At 33.6% G+C, this 14,893-nt stretch overlaps 1 protein-coding gene across 1 annotated transcript; it reads left to right on the top strand.

The window, feature by feature from the left end:
• The first annotated feature begins 2,469 nt into the window (after positions 1 to 2,469).
• Positions 2,470 to 12,091, top strand: LOC128203312 (epidermal growth factor receptor-like). The gene is made up of 4 exons (XM_052904679.1): positions 2,470 to 2,584; positions 6,426 to 6,524; positions 6,774 to 6,933; positions 9,278 to 12,091. Exons 1-4 carry the CDS (start codon positions 2,526 to 2,528, stop codon positions 9,518 to 9,520), a joined length of 561 nt encoding a protein of 186 aa, XP_052760639.1. The 5' UTR covers positions 2,470 to 2,525; the 3' UTR covers positions 9,521 to 12,091.
• Positions 12,092 to 14,893: the final 2,802 nt, after the last annotated feature.

The following is a 14,893-nucleotide window of genomic DNA, read 5'->3' on the forward strand; positions in this document are numbered from 1 at the left end:
ATTTTAAATCATTGATACATGGTTGTTGTTTGTTTCAAAATATTAATGTTCAATATGACATTATCTTTTATCCAGGCCACAGTTAACCGATCGCTAGCTGCAACAAAAACCACTTCGCTGATGCTATCGAGATGAACCTGTTTTGTAAGTGCTAAACGGTGGGTTAACAAGAAAGAATGTTTTGTTGCCTGGAGCATGATTCTATGTATTGGTTTATAGGGACTCGCTCATGTGTTTTGTGGCAAATCATTAGGATTGTTAAAACTTAGATACTTACGGCTTCAACACTTCAATAAATGTTCATATGTGTATTTTTTTCTTTGGAGTCCATGATTTTGAAAAGCGTTAATAACGGCTTTCAAGAAAAGGATTTAAAGTTAAGTTGCTCCTCAATTTATGAAGGAGACCCCGTGGGCGAGCGGTTTAGTTTTCACTTGTTTAATTCTTATTTGATTGAACCTTCTTGGGTTCGCTCCAAATTTAAGTTGTTTTATACTTTTTTCTTTCTGCAATTTCGGTATTAAAGCTGCACTCTCACAGATTGAATGTTTTGACAACTTTTTTTATTATTCGTCTTGGAGAGAGCCATTTTTGCAAAAATCAATCGAAACAAGTGATATAAGAGTGCTTCAGTTTTCGCTTTAAGCCATTATATTAATTTTCGAACGGAAACATGCAAATCTGCGATCTGATCTTTTGTCAGCAATCTTTTATCATTGGTTTGCAGATATTTACGCAAAATTTCCAAGGCCAAAAAAAAAGAAGAAAAAAAAAATGTTGTAAAAACGGTTAATCTGTGAGAGGGAAGCTTTAAAGAGTAAAATAATGATAATGTTTTCATATGCATAGCCTTGAAAAAAAAAACTCGTCCCAAAACATGAATGAGTCCCGTTTAGAACATCCTTTAAACATAAAATAAATATTTGATGATAAGACAATTCAAATTAGTCAAAAGTAATGAATGTACTGGAAAAACTACGAAAAGGTCGTTACATTTTATTACATTATAATATATAATTAATATAAAATATTTTACATATCATAGAAGTTTCCAACATAAAAAAACGCAGTTACAGTCAACAACAACAAATATCTGTATTACACGCAGGTCATACATACATGACAATATGAGGACAAATAAGATTAGTCAGCAGTGTCAATTAGAGCTTTTTAATACTAATACGAAGAAGGATGACTTTGTCCCGAGTGGCGGAAATAAAACTGTTGTGTATTTTAAGGTCGTACATCATGGAAAAGAGCGAGCCAGTACTTTAGTACTTAACATGTCCAGGTAAACACTTAATGTATTCCCTTTAATACTTAAGCGTATACGTAAGTACAAACCATTGAAAAGTATGTACTTATCACTCTAGCCTAGGCACTTATCATAAGCGTGGACACTAAGTATCTTAAAAGTGCATACACATAGACAAAAATGCAGTAACCAATTAAAGTAGGCACAATGCATTTGAATCTAGGAAGTGCTTAATAAGACGTAGGCGTCACGCGTTTACATATATCCGTGTTTTTATATCAATTTCCGTCAATAAGTTTTGGCTACTACGTCAATGACGTCATTTTAATATTTTTTTAACTCAGAATGGTAGCTGCAGCTTTTATAAATTAAGTATCGGTTGTTTAATGATCCACATTATATTGTGTATTCTACCCACTCGCTTGGCCAACCATTGTTTTATCTACCGCATCACCTGATTAAAATCAATAATGTCTGACTGCTGATACTGAAATAAATGTACGGGAAAACTTAAGAAATACTGCCTTCTCATTGGACAAAATATAATGTCGACCACTAATTATGATGTAACATATGAACGAACGTTTTCACTAGCGGATTCAGCGCACCCACCCCATTCACGAAAAAAATGTTCCAAGTTAATTTTTTATTCCAATATAGAAGAAACAAAGTAACCCCCTCCCCGCCAACTCTTCAACTCATATATATTTTGGTTCTGAGGGAGAGGCGTATGTCAAAGGGTTATGCTCTTTAGTAAAGCCCCCCCCCCTCTTTCGTCAAACGCTTGATCCGCCACTGCTGGTATTTTCGACCAATGATACACTTTCTTGGAAGTTTAAGACTCATAAGTGAACAACACATTAAGAATCTCTGATTATATTCTGACTAACAGCAATGAAATTTTGGCCAGTAGCTAGTGCTCCAGTAACAACTATGTAATAATACGAAACAGCAAACAGAATTGGAAACCATTTGTTTGAGTTTATGATAAAGTTTAACAAGTGTTGACAATAAAGCAGAATTCCGTTTAAGTGATTAACACAATTAGTGTATTTCATTTATTTGATTAAGAGGCTAGCAAATACTGGATTAATATAAACTATTTCGGCGTTTCTTTGAAACAGGTCAATAAAACTTTGGTCTATTTGAAATTGAAATAAATTTATTTAAACTTTACGACTGTTTGTCTAATAGTTCATATAAAATCAGATTTAAAAAAAAATCAGTGATTCACAAGTTTGTTACGACGCTAGCATTTTCATGCTAAAAGATGGAAATTCAAATAGTGTGTGCCATATTTTTGACAACAACCGTATGGTTTGAAAATGTGTAAGTATTTTATTCAAATTGTCTTTATTTACTTATTTATTATAAAAATAAAATAATTATTTATAATAACTTATATTTGTCATAAATGTATTACTCTTATTTTAAATATTTTCTAATTGTTCATGTTTTTTCATCACGAACCGTTTATATTACTATTTTTATTACTATAAACATGGTTATTTATTATTTATTAATTATATTTATTATTATTATTATGATTTATTTATTAATTTATTATTTATCAATTTATTATTTATTTATTATTATTATTATTATCAGTAGTAGTAGTAGTAGTAGTAGTAGTAGTAGTAGTAGTAGTAGTATAATTATTATTATTATTATTAATTAATATTCTTCTTCTTAGTTTTTATCAGTATTATCAATTGTAATATTTCTATAATTCATTTTTAGTTTTTATAATTCAATGTGAAGTTTTTCATAAAAAACATAGATTTAATAACATATATTCATGAAGACAGTATAGTTTTCAAAAACTCATGTACCAATTATTTAATTAATGATTTCAAACCATTTTAAATGTATTTGATTTGTTTAAATGTACATTATTTTCATTCTTTTAGTAATATTACTGATTTGATATATTTATATACCTTTTATAGTCTGATAATGTTACTTCGCCTGTGCGATTTTAAACTTAAAATCATATGTGTTTTTACACTTTTTAAAATCATATTCTCTCATAAAATATTTTGATAATAATCTTTGGTCAACATTCAAAAGCTGAAATAATCTACAGAAAAAAAGTAATTGAGTACCACTCATGGCTTTTTAACGACCACTGAAGAATATGGTTTGTCTCTAGAATTAGAGTTCTTTCAAATATTGACAAAGGATTTTATCCGGCCATTCTTTGGGAAAATACATTTTTTTAGAAAGTTTAAAATCGTACATGATTTTCAAAATACAAAGCGTTTTATGATGTCAAATATGTCGAATTTTAGATTTAAATTTGATTTTGTTATTTCGGTTTTTTTTACAGTATTCAATTTGGTAGGCTAGTAGATATGTTGATGAATAATTTAAATCGGACTTTTTATCTCAAGACATTAACACCGATTCTGCTGTTGTGTGATTTACATACTGTATAATTAATGTCTATTTAGAAACAAATTAAAATATTTTTCTAAGAAGATCTTGTTAGGAAATTTGACAGTATGTAGTCACATTTTTATCACACATCATTTTTTTTATGGACATCTCATTTATTTATTTAAAGAAATATATTTTGACTTTGCCTAAAAACATTCGTAGTCTTAATTTCAGCATTAATTTGGATAATTTTAGTGTGCCATTTTCGTGGCCCAAAACAAGAACATTATTGACCAACAACTTGCTTTGAAAATAACGAACTTTCGTTCAACAGCATGTGAAACATACAATTATAGTTATCAGAAACATTTTGCTTTTAAATGTGTTCCCATTTGCAATGTTAATCACAAGAATGTTATTTTATCTATATGAAACATTTATAAATTTAATACTTAAAGAAATATGATATTTTTAAAAGAAGCGGGGTTCAGTTTGCGTACGACTTTTACAATTTACAGGGACAGTTATGAATCTATGGGGATATTACTAAGCTATATTATAAGATTACATCACCAATTGCTTTTGATAGTTATCAAGTCAAGCTAAAATAGACAAACCTGGCCCCAATTTCTCGAAACTTCTTAAGCTTAACAGGCTTAAGTCGCTTATTTCAATTAGCTAAAATACATACTGAAAATGGATTTTGATAAATGAAAATGGTTTATTCTGATAATCATACAGATTTTTCCTTCATAATTTCAAAAAAAAATTTAAGAAGTAAATATAACACATTTTATAGAACAACGAAAATAATGAGATTAGCTTAATCCTGTTATAAGGAACTTAAGAAGTTTCGAGAAATTGGGGCCAGCAAGTTTCAATATCGAAATTTCGTAGTTAATACATAGTCCCATGGGATGCTACAAGGTGATATATTCTAAATTTTTAAGCAATGCAGAATAAATGGTTTAAGTCTGAATCGTTACTTATCCCGTGGGTTTCATAATTTGGTTTTATCGGTAATAAAAGATGGCATCGCTGCAAATGTCATTCCCATCAATAAATGTCTACGTAAGAAGAAAGGGAACCACACTGTGGCAATAATTTGGTTGCGCGTGTTCAGTTTTTAGAAATAATTACATTGTCATCTCGGTCTTTTTCTTAAAAGGTCGACTTCACACCACAGTTGTAGCCAGGCGTTTCGTTGGAGACTTTATACATAGGTCGTAAAACCACGCATTCTGTTTTAAGAAAACAGCAAAACCCTGGAAATATTATGGGCATTTGGAATGCTGTCCACTCCTTACATATTGCTTTGAAGAGGCGTGCTAAATACATTAATACACACATTTAATAACTTACGCATACTTAGGCCATACCGTATTGATTCTATTAATGGTATATAATTACCTCGGTAAGTATAACCACCGGTAAATTCCGTGGTAATATTACCATGGCTGTAAATACGTTGTATAAAAGAAATTACCAAGGCGGTAAATTAATCAGGGTAAATTTTACCAAAATGTCCCATAATGCAATAGAGTGACGTCATTTTCCCGCACAGCTGTCACATTGGAGGTATCTTTCATTATGAAAAAAATGAACGTCCACATTCCATTTTTATAAAAAAAAAATTCTAAAAGGCAGGTTTAATGACAAAATTCCTTAAATCGGTCCAACAAGTAACATGGTAATTATTCAACAAAACAGTATACTTAGGCCATACCGTATTGATTCTATGAATGGCGTCAGGTTCCTGTAAAAGGACGGAAAACAGACAAATGTCGAGAAATAGCACCCATTTTATACTTATTTCAACCTCATTGCACTAAACACGGCATGCGTTTGGAAAAGTACACTGTAAAATCCCCGTTTAAAACACGGTAAACTCCTGCCAGGTCTACAACTGTAGAAATACGGGTTTCCGTAAATCTTTCCATACATGACAAAGTTGCATATTGCCTTGGACAGTTAAATACAACATCAGGAAAATTTGTATAGAATTTTGAATGCGCAACATATCCAGAAATGGTAAAACACTCAAACATACAATTATTACACTTGTGTTGACAATGTCTGATGATCGATTGAAATGTAATGAAATCAGTGGTTATTTCATGTGTGGACAGGATTCAAAGGAAGCTAGTTCTCTATCTGTGCATGATCAAGTTGTCAGACACATTACAAGTAATTTCAGGACTAGGCACCACTTGCAAAAGGCCATCTTACATTTAAAATCGATTCATTACATGAAAAAGTTATTATTCAATTAAAGGCTTGTGTTGATATTTTGCATCGAGCATGCTTTCTACGTCTCTTAAGTTTTCGCAATTTATCTACATGCTAGTTACCATATCGATGGATCGATACATATTTTCTTTCACGAATTCTCACGTCGTTTCCAGACATTTCCCCAAGTCGTCAGTAGAGTGTCCATTGGGCTTGTACTAAAATCAGGACAATAGCAGTGTATATTTCCTCTCAGACTCTGTTTGCTGACGTCGTCGTTATGGTGTCCACCTGCTAATATCAAACTTAAATAAATTGTGTTCAATTTAACTTGCGAATCTTCATATCGTTTCCAGACTATGTTTCCTGTGGTAGTCGTACCGGTGTCTACTAAGCTGATACAAAACTCGAGACAATATCAGTGTTGTTTTATTTTCTTACATTTTCTGTCATCGTTTCCAGATTATGTTTCCCGATGTCGTCATTCTGGTGTCCACTAGGCTGATAACCAACTTAGAATAATATCTGTGTATTTTTTAACGAATTATTACATCGTTTCCAGACTCTCTTTCCCGATGTCGTCGATCTGGTGTCCGCTGGGCAGATACCCAGCTGAAGGCGGACAGTGTAAAATCTGCTATGAAAATTGTGGGGAAGAGGGGTAGGTGGAGCATGGTGTAATGTGTTACGCTAGCAAAAGTCATATTTTGGTTTCTAAGGCACAAATTAAAGATAAATAAATATCAATAACAATTTAAAATAAGAAGAAAGCCCGGTTTTTATTTCCTTATCCTTAAACATAGTTTATTATTTTTATATCATTTGAAATGTATTGAATAAACGATTCTCGGTTGGACGTTGGGTCACTATACCCACTGGATTTATTAACAATTACTGCCCCTGTTTACAGATGTTCGGGTCCGGGTTCGCATCTAGGACAAGGAGGCTGCAACTCGTGTTGGCTTGGAATCCAGCGCCACAGAGGCCAAGTTCAATGCATGTCTCCGTTCAAAGCCTGTCCTGACGGGTTCTATCGGAAGTCTACTTCACACAACGGGCAACCTGTTACTGTAAGCATTAACCATCGCATTGGTTACCGTTCATGCCATTTTAAACGTTTACAATGTCAGTGTGTGTATCGAATGAAGACGTTTAACTTTATTAACTTCAATATATCTTCGCAATTCTAAGTGCAACAAAGCGCAGTCTACGACGCTTAAGGAGCCCAGCCTTCGGTCTTTTACTAGAGCTTGACTGATAATTTAGTTTCTTATAATACTTCGACAAACCTTTCCTCAAAACGGCCATCTGACAGAGCACTGTAAAATCATTATTTTTGAAACAGGTTTGTCTAAGTGTTTGATGAAACCTTATCAAACTCCGGTAATAAAACGAAGGTGGCATAGACTGCCCTTTGTTTCATTTAAACTGTTGTAGTGAAGGAAACGTTATCTTTGTTTTTAATCTTGATTTTAAGCAAAATGTTGCCTTCCGATGAAGCATATAGGACGCAGTTTTTCATTTGGTATAAACAAACTCAATGTCCACATACCTAAAAATCTGGATGACGCAGAGGAAAGGTAATCCATGGTTGTGCTTGGCCGTAAACGTACCCGAACAAGCCATTGCTGTTTTTTACAACCGTTGCACTGTCAGCCAATTAAACCTTAATATAACCGTTGCAGTTTACGCATTTGCAAAACGTTTACGGCAATTCTTTTAAATAAATTCATATTTATATTCATATTTTGAAACGCTTTAATTTCTTAAATGAATTCGACGAACTAAGTAAAATGAACAAGATATTGAATATTTCATTATTAACAAGAGCTTTTGCGAAATTCTTAACTATTTATATGGGTTAATATATCTGATATAATTTGGAGTAATCAAGTATTCAACTATTCATGCCGTAATTTTTCGAAACTGTTTAAGCTTACCAGGCTTAAGTAGCTGATTTTACGTCGCCAAATACACACTAAAATTGAAATTTCATTTTGATTTTCTATCTTAAGTATAAAAACTATTAAAGAAGTAGATAAAACGCAAATTATTGTGAAAAAAGATAGTGAGCTTAGCTTAATCCTGTTAAAATGGATCGAAGAAGTTTTGAGAAGTCGGGGCCAGAGGAAGAGGCTAGTTTGGATATTTAAATGATTTGTTTGGTAAATACTATTTTTGGATAAATATAGACCAATCAATAATCATTTTGGTTAACCTTGACCAATCCATATGTTAAACAGTGTTATACAAATGGTCACCATGTGTATACGAACAGCTGAATCATTTTAAAATCATACTTATATATGTAAATCAGAAAATATTGCCTTAAATATTGGAGGTATTGTAAATATTGTACTCCATGGGTAGTAACTTGTTATGATCCACTGCTGTTCAGAATAAATGCGTAGCCTCCCTTGTTACAGCGCAACATATTCCAGGACACGTCGAACTCAACATGCATTTATAATAGTTGATCGCTTTAACAACCAATCAGGACCAATTATGTCGTTCAAGACACTCTATTCCGGTTATTTGCATATGTGACTTGGTCGATTCATATTTTAGGTCATGTACTACAAGTTAGACGAATTTATTTCTAAGATAAACATCGCTCCCTCGGAAGTATTTGTTAAATATAAACACTTTAACTTGTACTTCAACCTAGGACCGAAACAAATCTGTGTAACACAAGAAAGAATATAAGTTATGTTAAAAACACAAAACATCGTTGAAACCTTGGTAACAAGGAATAGTGTTAATTTACAGTAGGGATAAAACGATAATCGAGTATTGTCGAAAGTCGATTATTTGTGTCCGAGGTCGGCGATAATCGATTTCATTATCCCATAATCGATTATCGCTAATGTACGGCAAAGGGAAGTAACCGTGTTGTGTATGTACTGATTTTCTTTAAAACGGGAAACGGTACGGGGTTATACGGCAATTCATTCTCAATTATTTTAGAATTAAGTTATCTCCTAAAAACATTTTACTAAATTATCAATTGTAACCTGGAATTTATAACAAAACAGCATATAAAACATAACTGATTGTAATATGTTTATTCATTTAAAGACATGTATGTACAAACCAATATAGTTTTGGATATATTTGTTATATATTCACTTGTTCCGTTTCGATTATATAATCGATGATTGACCGAAATGGCTCGTCCGATTATTTTCGATGATCGATTATGACTTTGGTCCGATTTTCAATCCCTAATTTACAGACATTTTGTTTATTTATTTGAGTGTTTGTTTTGTGAAGTTCCGATGGGAGGAAGTTGGCTTGTTTCACCGAATAGGTTTTTCTATATATTACATACTAAGGCGGTCGTTGCTCCTACCCAACATTCTCCATAATTCCTGCAGAAACGGCTTCCTTTCATTGTCTTTATCGATGTTCCAGGTCTGTACTCCATGCCATCCCCTGTGTAAGACATGTTCCGGTGCCGGCATATCAAGCTGCCTCTCTTGTCGCTTCTTCCGATGGGATGGACTCTGTGTACGCGCATGTCCATTGGGCTCGGTGATACGTCACGGATCAGTACGCACCTGTATGATCACCGGGGCCACCTATACCGGAAGATCAAGTTCCAGAAACTCGTTTTATTTGGTGCCGTACAGAGACAGATTTCGACAAGGTCCTTAAACATTGGACACATTTCATAAATATTCGACAAAGTCGTTTAACCTGCGACAAGTTTCATAACCATTCGACATGGTCCTGAGACCTAAAACAATCGACAAGAACCTGTTCCCTTAAACATTCGACATGGTCCTGAGACCTTAAACATTCGACAAGAACCTGTTCCCTTAAACATTCGACATGGTCCTGAGACCTAAACCAATCGACAAGAACCTGTTCCCTTAAACATTCGACATGGTCCTGAGACCTTAAACATTCGACAAGGTCCTTAAACATTGGACCGACTGTAGAAAAGGACAACAGTTGAGCATAACAGTGTACATGTTTAACTTCTATATTGTATACTTATGACAACCTGTGTCACAGGGTTATTGACCACAACAAGTGGCTATATTTGTCACGCATGACTATCATGTTAATTTGTAGAGCCGTCAAGATAGGCTCAAACTCAAGGCACATATGGTTACCTCAAACCACTTGATTCAGTCGTATATAGTTTATTGTTTCACAATTATGAGTCGTAATTTTCGACGAATTGTGCATTTTGTAATGCTACAGTAACTTGGCATAACGTATGGCATAATTTGCCATGAAACAAAATTTGGATCCTACAAGTTCCTACATGATCCATTATACACGATCCTTCATCATTCGAGATCATCCGCCTTAAATGATCCAACATGACCCATTCGAAATGATCAAACATGAATCTATCCTACTAAACCTCACATGATCCATCATACATGTAAATGATCAAAATCGATCCAATCTACACGATCAATCCTACATAATCCACTCTATATGATTCTACATGATCCCACATGATCCATCCTGTATACCATATCAGATCGTACATTATTCATCCTATATTGTCATATAGGATCCTTCACAATCCATCCTATATCATCATACCAGATCCTACATGATCCATCCTACATTGTCATATAGGATCCTTCACAATCCACCCTATATCATCATACCAGATCCTACATGATCCATCCTGTATACCATACCAGATCCTACATGATCCATCCTACATTGTCATATAGGATCCTTCACAATCCACCCTATATCATCATACCAGATCCTACATGATCCATCCTGTATACCATACCAGATCCTACATGATCCATCCTACATTGTCATATTGGATCCTTCACAAACCATCCTATATCATTATACCAGATCCTACATAATCAATCTCACATGATCATATAGGATCCTACATGATCCATCATACATGATCATATCATATCCTATATTATCCATCCTACATTATCATACAGGATCCTTCATGATCCATCTAACATGCTCCTACCTGATTCACTCTACACGATCTTACGTGAACTAAACTGATTCATCCTGCATTGTTCTACATTATTCTATATTATCCTGCATAGGATATACCACTCTAGAACGATATCTTTATTGAGTAAATAGTATAAGTTTAACTGTCATCAGACACATTGTATACCCTGAGTGGTTGGAGATCATATGACAAAGCAGGTTTAAAAGATATTTTTCAGTCGGACATGAGGTAGAAATGAGAACCATAACGTTTTTAATATCCTTAAAATGAACGATGCTAGGAATTCAAGGGCACGATGACAACATAAGACTATGCAATCGTAACACCTCGGCCATCTCCGGTAAACTTCGTGATATACCTCGTAAATAGGTTACAATATATATGTATATGACAAGCCGATAAGTGATCATGTGATAGGAGCCGGCATTACTCTGAGTAGACCAATTCGATAACGTTAAACAATGTACTGAAATTCGTGTCGTAAGAACGCTTTGGAGAAAATGAACTTACAGGACTGGTATTGTGTCACTTATTTTCCATCCTAAAACATTAATTATGTCCCTTAACGGTTGAAAACTCTTTCAATACGTTTTTAAATTAGGAGGCGCCATTATGGACTGTTTACAGACCTGTGTTATGTTCGAGAACTGTTGGATAATGGCCGAGGTATTCCGAATACACTATTCAACAACTCAAGCGATAAAGTGGGACGAGAAAAGTTTTTTTTAACATAATTGCCACACTTTCATCTAAAATACAGGATGATTTTAATAAGCATCTGCCTACGTACATTTACTCTCTTTGCGCCCACCACACATTTTCTTTCGTCCTGTTGCACAGCTTCGTGGTAAATAAAGTTGTGGAAATCGATTCTGTCCGGCTGAAAAATGTCTAAACTATCCACGAAATGTCTAACGTTTAAAGTAAGTGGTATGCTTACCGTGGTGATATTGGATAACAACAAGACTTACAATAGAACTATTGGTTTCCTAAAATTGGTATGTATGTATATACTATTTAAAAAAATGCTTTTATTTACTTTCTGTAAAAAGAACTAGACATGTGTATTCAAAGTTTTGCATTTTTTTGTACTTTTTTAATTAAAAATGCATTAAAGTCCTAAAGAACAATATAAAAAATGCAATTATACATAGAACAATCAAACGGAAGGACGGATGGACGGACGCAGCAGCAAAAGATTGTATGGGAGAATGCACGCACGCACGAACGAACGAGCGAATGAATGAAAATACGAATGAATGAATTTATAAATGGATTAAAAAAAAATATGGACGAAAATTAATAGCTGAATAAATGAATATTTATTAAATTAATAAACTTATATAATTAATAAACATGATTAAGGAAATAAAATAAAGAATGGAGAGAAAGTAACAAATGAGTCGTTCGATTGCCAAAATAATCGATATGCATAATGTTATTTATTTGATTCTATTTTTTTAATTATTTTATTTATAATAAATAAACTTTGGTATTGAAAAAAACTGATTGGTTGATGATTTCATGATTGATTTGATCATATTATTGTATTTTGTTTGTTTGATTGGTTGATTGATTGATTGATTGATTGATTGATTGATTGATTGATTGATTGATTGATTGATTGATTGATGGGTGATTTTGTATCATATTATTGTATTGTATCGACTGATTGATTGATTGATTGACTAATTGATTTATCTCAGCAAATGGTCAATTGATTTATTGATGTTTTTGATAATATGTTTGATTTTTCATTTATTGATTATTGTATTATATTTTATTTATTTGTTTTTTTGCTAGATTGTTTCTTTGTTTATTTGGTTGGTTGGTAGGTTGTTTAATTGGTAGGTTGTTTATTTATTTATTTATTTATTTTTTATTTTTTTTTATTTTTTTTAATTCTTTGTTTTAATTAATTGATTGATTGATTGATTTTCATGTTTTTGTTTATGTTTATTTATTATATATTTATTTGAATTATTTTCCATTTTTATTTATGTTTTTCATGTTATCTACTTAACTTTTTATCTATCAAAATTTTGAAACGAAATATTATGAGTATCTTCCATGGCCGAGAGTGTAAGATAGGTTCATTCCGACCCGAGCGTAGGGTGTTTTGCGGAAACGAGGTTAACTGAGTTTCCGCAAAACACCCTGCGCGAGGGTCGGGATGAACCAATCTTACACGAGTAGATTTCTTCCACCTCAGTTTAACAAAATTAAGTAAAAATATATATTTTGCTGGAACTCTTTTGTGCTTAGTGAAAATAATTGCGTATGGATATGCGATAATTCGTGGCTGTCATGGATATGCGCGCAGTGATTCAGATTATGTTAATAATCAAATCGGTCTTTAAATAGTTCTAAGGAGAGTGAAGCATTATTTTTGAATGGTGCGTAAAAACTGCTTTATGGGGACACTTGAAGCGAGAAATAATTAATAAGCGTTCTAAATATTACCATAAGACAAGACTTCCTTGATACTACTGACGACAGTCTTCAACAAGGGAGGTAATTATAATGTGGTGACCGTTAAAAAGAAGTTCCATACGGGCATTTTATCTTCGCCCGTGGGCAAGATAAGAATATCTAGCATGGTTAAATTATTGGATCTACTTATCTGAGGTGGGAGAAAAGAATTTCTAGCATGGTTAAATTATTGGATCTACTTATCTGAGGTGGGAGATAAAACCCTCTAGCCTTAGTGTCCAAATCATATCACGTTCAGTTGTTTTAATCAGCCGATTCATCTGATTAAAATCGATAAATTGGAGAACATATACATTCGAACACTGTAGCTATTTTTACCAAGCATTCAGAGCTTATGCACCAGTCAATTGTAACCACGGACCCCAGGTCCGGGGTATACCGGGGATAGCCGGTGAAATGGGCCGTGTTTTCACCTTCCAGGTGGCCCCGCAGTGCCGGGTGACTGCGGTGGATTTGTCTTCACGCCAAATATAGCGGGAAAATGGCCTTATCTAGGGTCCCTTGGGTGCGGGGGGCATTTGGCGGGGGTTTTACCAGCAGACCGTCCCCGCAGGGTGGAGATTTTGCCTCGGATTGGCTGGACCGAAAGCCAAAAAAATCCCCGCTATTCCCCGGACCTGGGGGGGGGGCGTCGTTACAAATGACTGGTGCATTATTATTGAAACAATAGTTCGTCCAATGAGATGGCAGTATCTGTTTGGTTAAATCGATCAGTCAGGCAGTTTTGATTTAAATCAGTTTAACTGCTTGGCAAGTAGTCAAAATTGTTGTATAAAGGCGAGAAGGTAACACGCAAAATTAAAAGATTTTTTTTTACCTTCTGGCATTAACTCAACGAATGATAACCTCAGACCCTCTGCCGAAGTAAGACGGTAATTGCATACAATTAACCTTTATCCATTGATTAATTCGTGATTAGTACCGACTGTTTCTTTTGTACTGAATATGAAACGTGATTTATCTGAACGAATACGATTCCAGGAAAATATTTATAATTAAAGACAGATTCGGCACTGCTGTGCTCTTTTAACTATGGCCTTTATAACAGGTGATTAATCTTTTGATACATAACCTTGATCTGTCTAGTAATGATTGTGGCACTATTATGGGACTGCAAAGGTAGTTTGTATGGAAAACATTCAACATTGTACTTGTTGCTGATATTCTGAGCATTTTAGTTGTTTGTTTTATAATAGCAAACTGTTGTATAGAGGACAAATGTTTGTCAGTATGTAAGAGAGCAATATATCTCACGGAGTAAGCACCAAGAGTTATATTTAATTTTTGTGTCCATGAGGTGAAATAAATTGCTATCTTACTCCGAAGCCAACATTTGCTTATTTTATTTCATGCTTGAAAGTTTATGGTTTTGTTATGCTTTTATCAATATATATATATACATCGGATTATATATTTTGTTAATATTTTACTTGCAAATAATTATTTGCATATTATTTTGTTCGTGTTATTATTTCGAAAAACTGAGGAGGACATGTTTAACAGCACATGTACAAAAACTGATATTGCTAACAGGCAAATTACTATAAAAAGTTATTCAAATGGACAATCAAGTC

This window comes from Mya arenaria, chromosome 9, assembly GCF_026914265.1.
Source record: "Mya arenaria isolate MELC-2E11 chromosome 9, ASM2691426v1".
Lineage (NCBI taxonomy): Eukaryota > Metazoa > Mollusca > Bivalvia > Myida > Myidae > Mya > Mya arenaria.

What these genes read in the sequence shown, in the direction of transcription:
- LOC128203312 (XM_052904679.1), top strand. Translation starts at nt 2,526, where the DNA reads ATGGAAATTCAAATAGTGTGTGCCATATTTTTGACAACAACCGTATGG. An exon ending in GAAAATTGTGGGGAAGAGGG is followed by an intron (nt 6,525 to 6,773) that starts GTAGGTGGAGCA and finishes CCCTGTTTACAG; the next exon opens with ATGTTCGGGTCCGGGTTCGC. An exon ending in ACAACGGGCAACCTGTTACT is followed by an intron (nt 6,934 to 9,277) that starts GTAAGCATTAAC and finishes TCGATGTTCCAG; the next exon opens with GTCTGTACTCCATGCCATCC.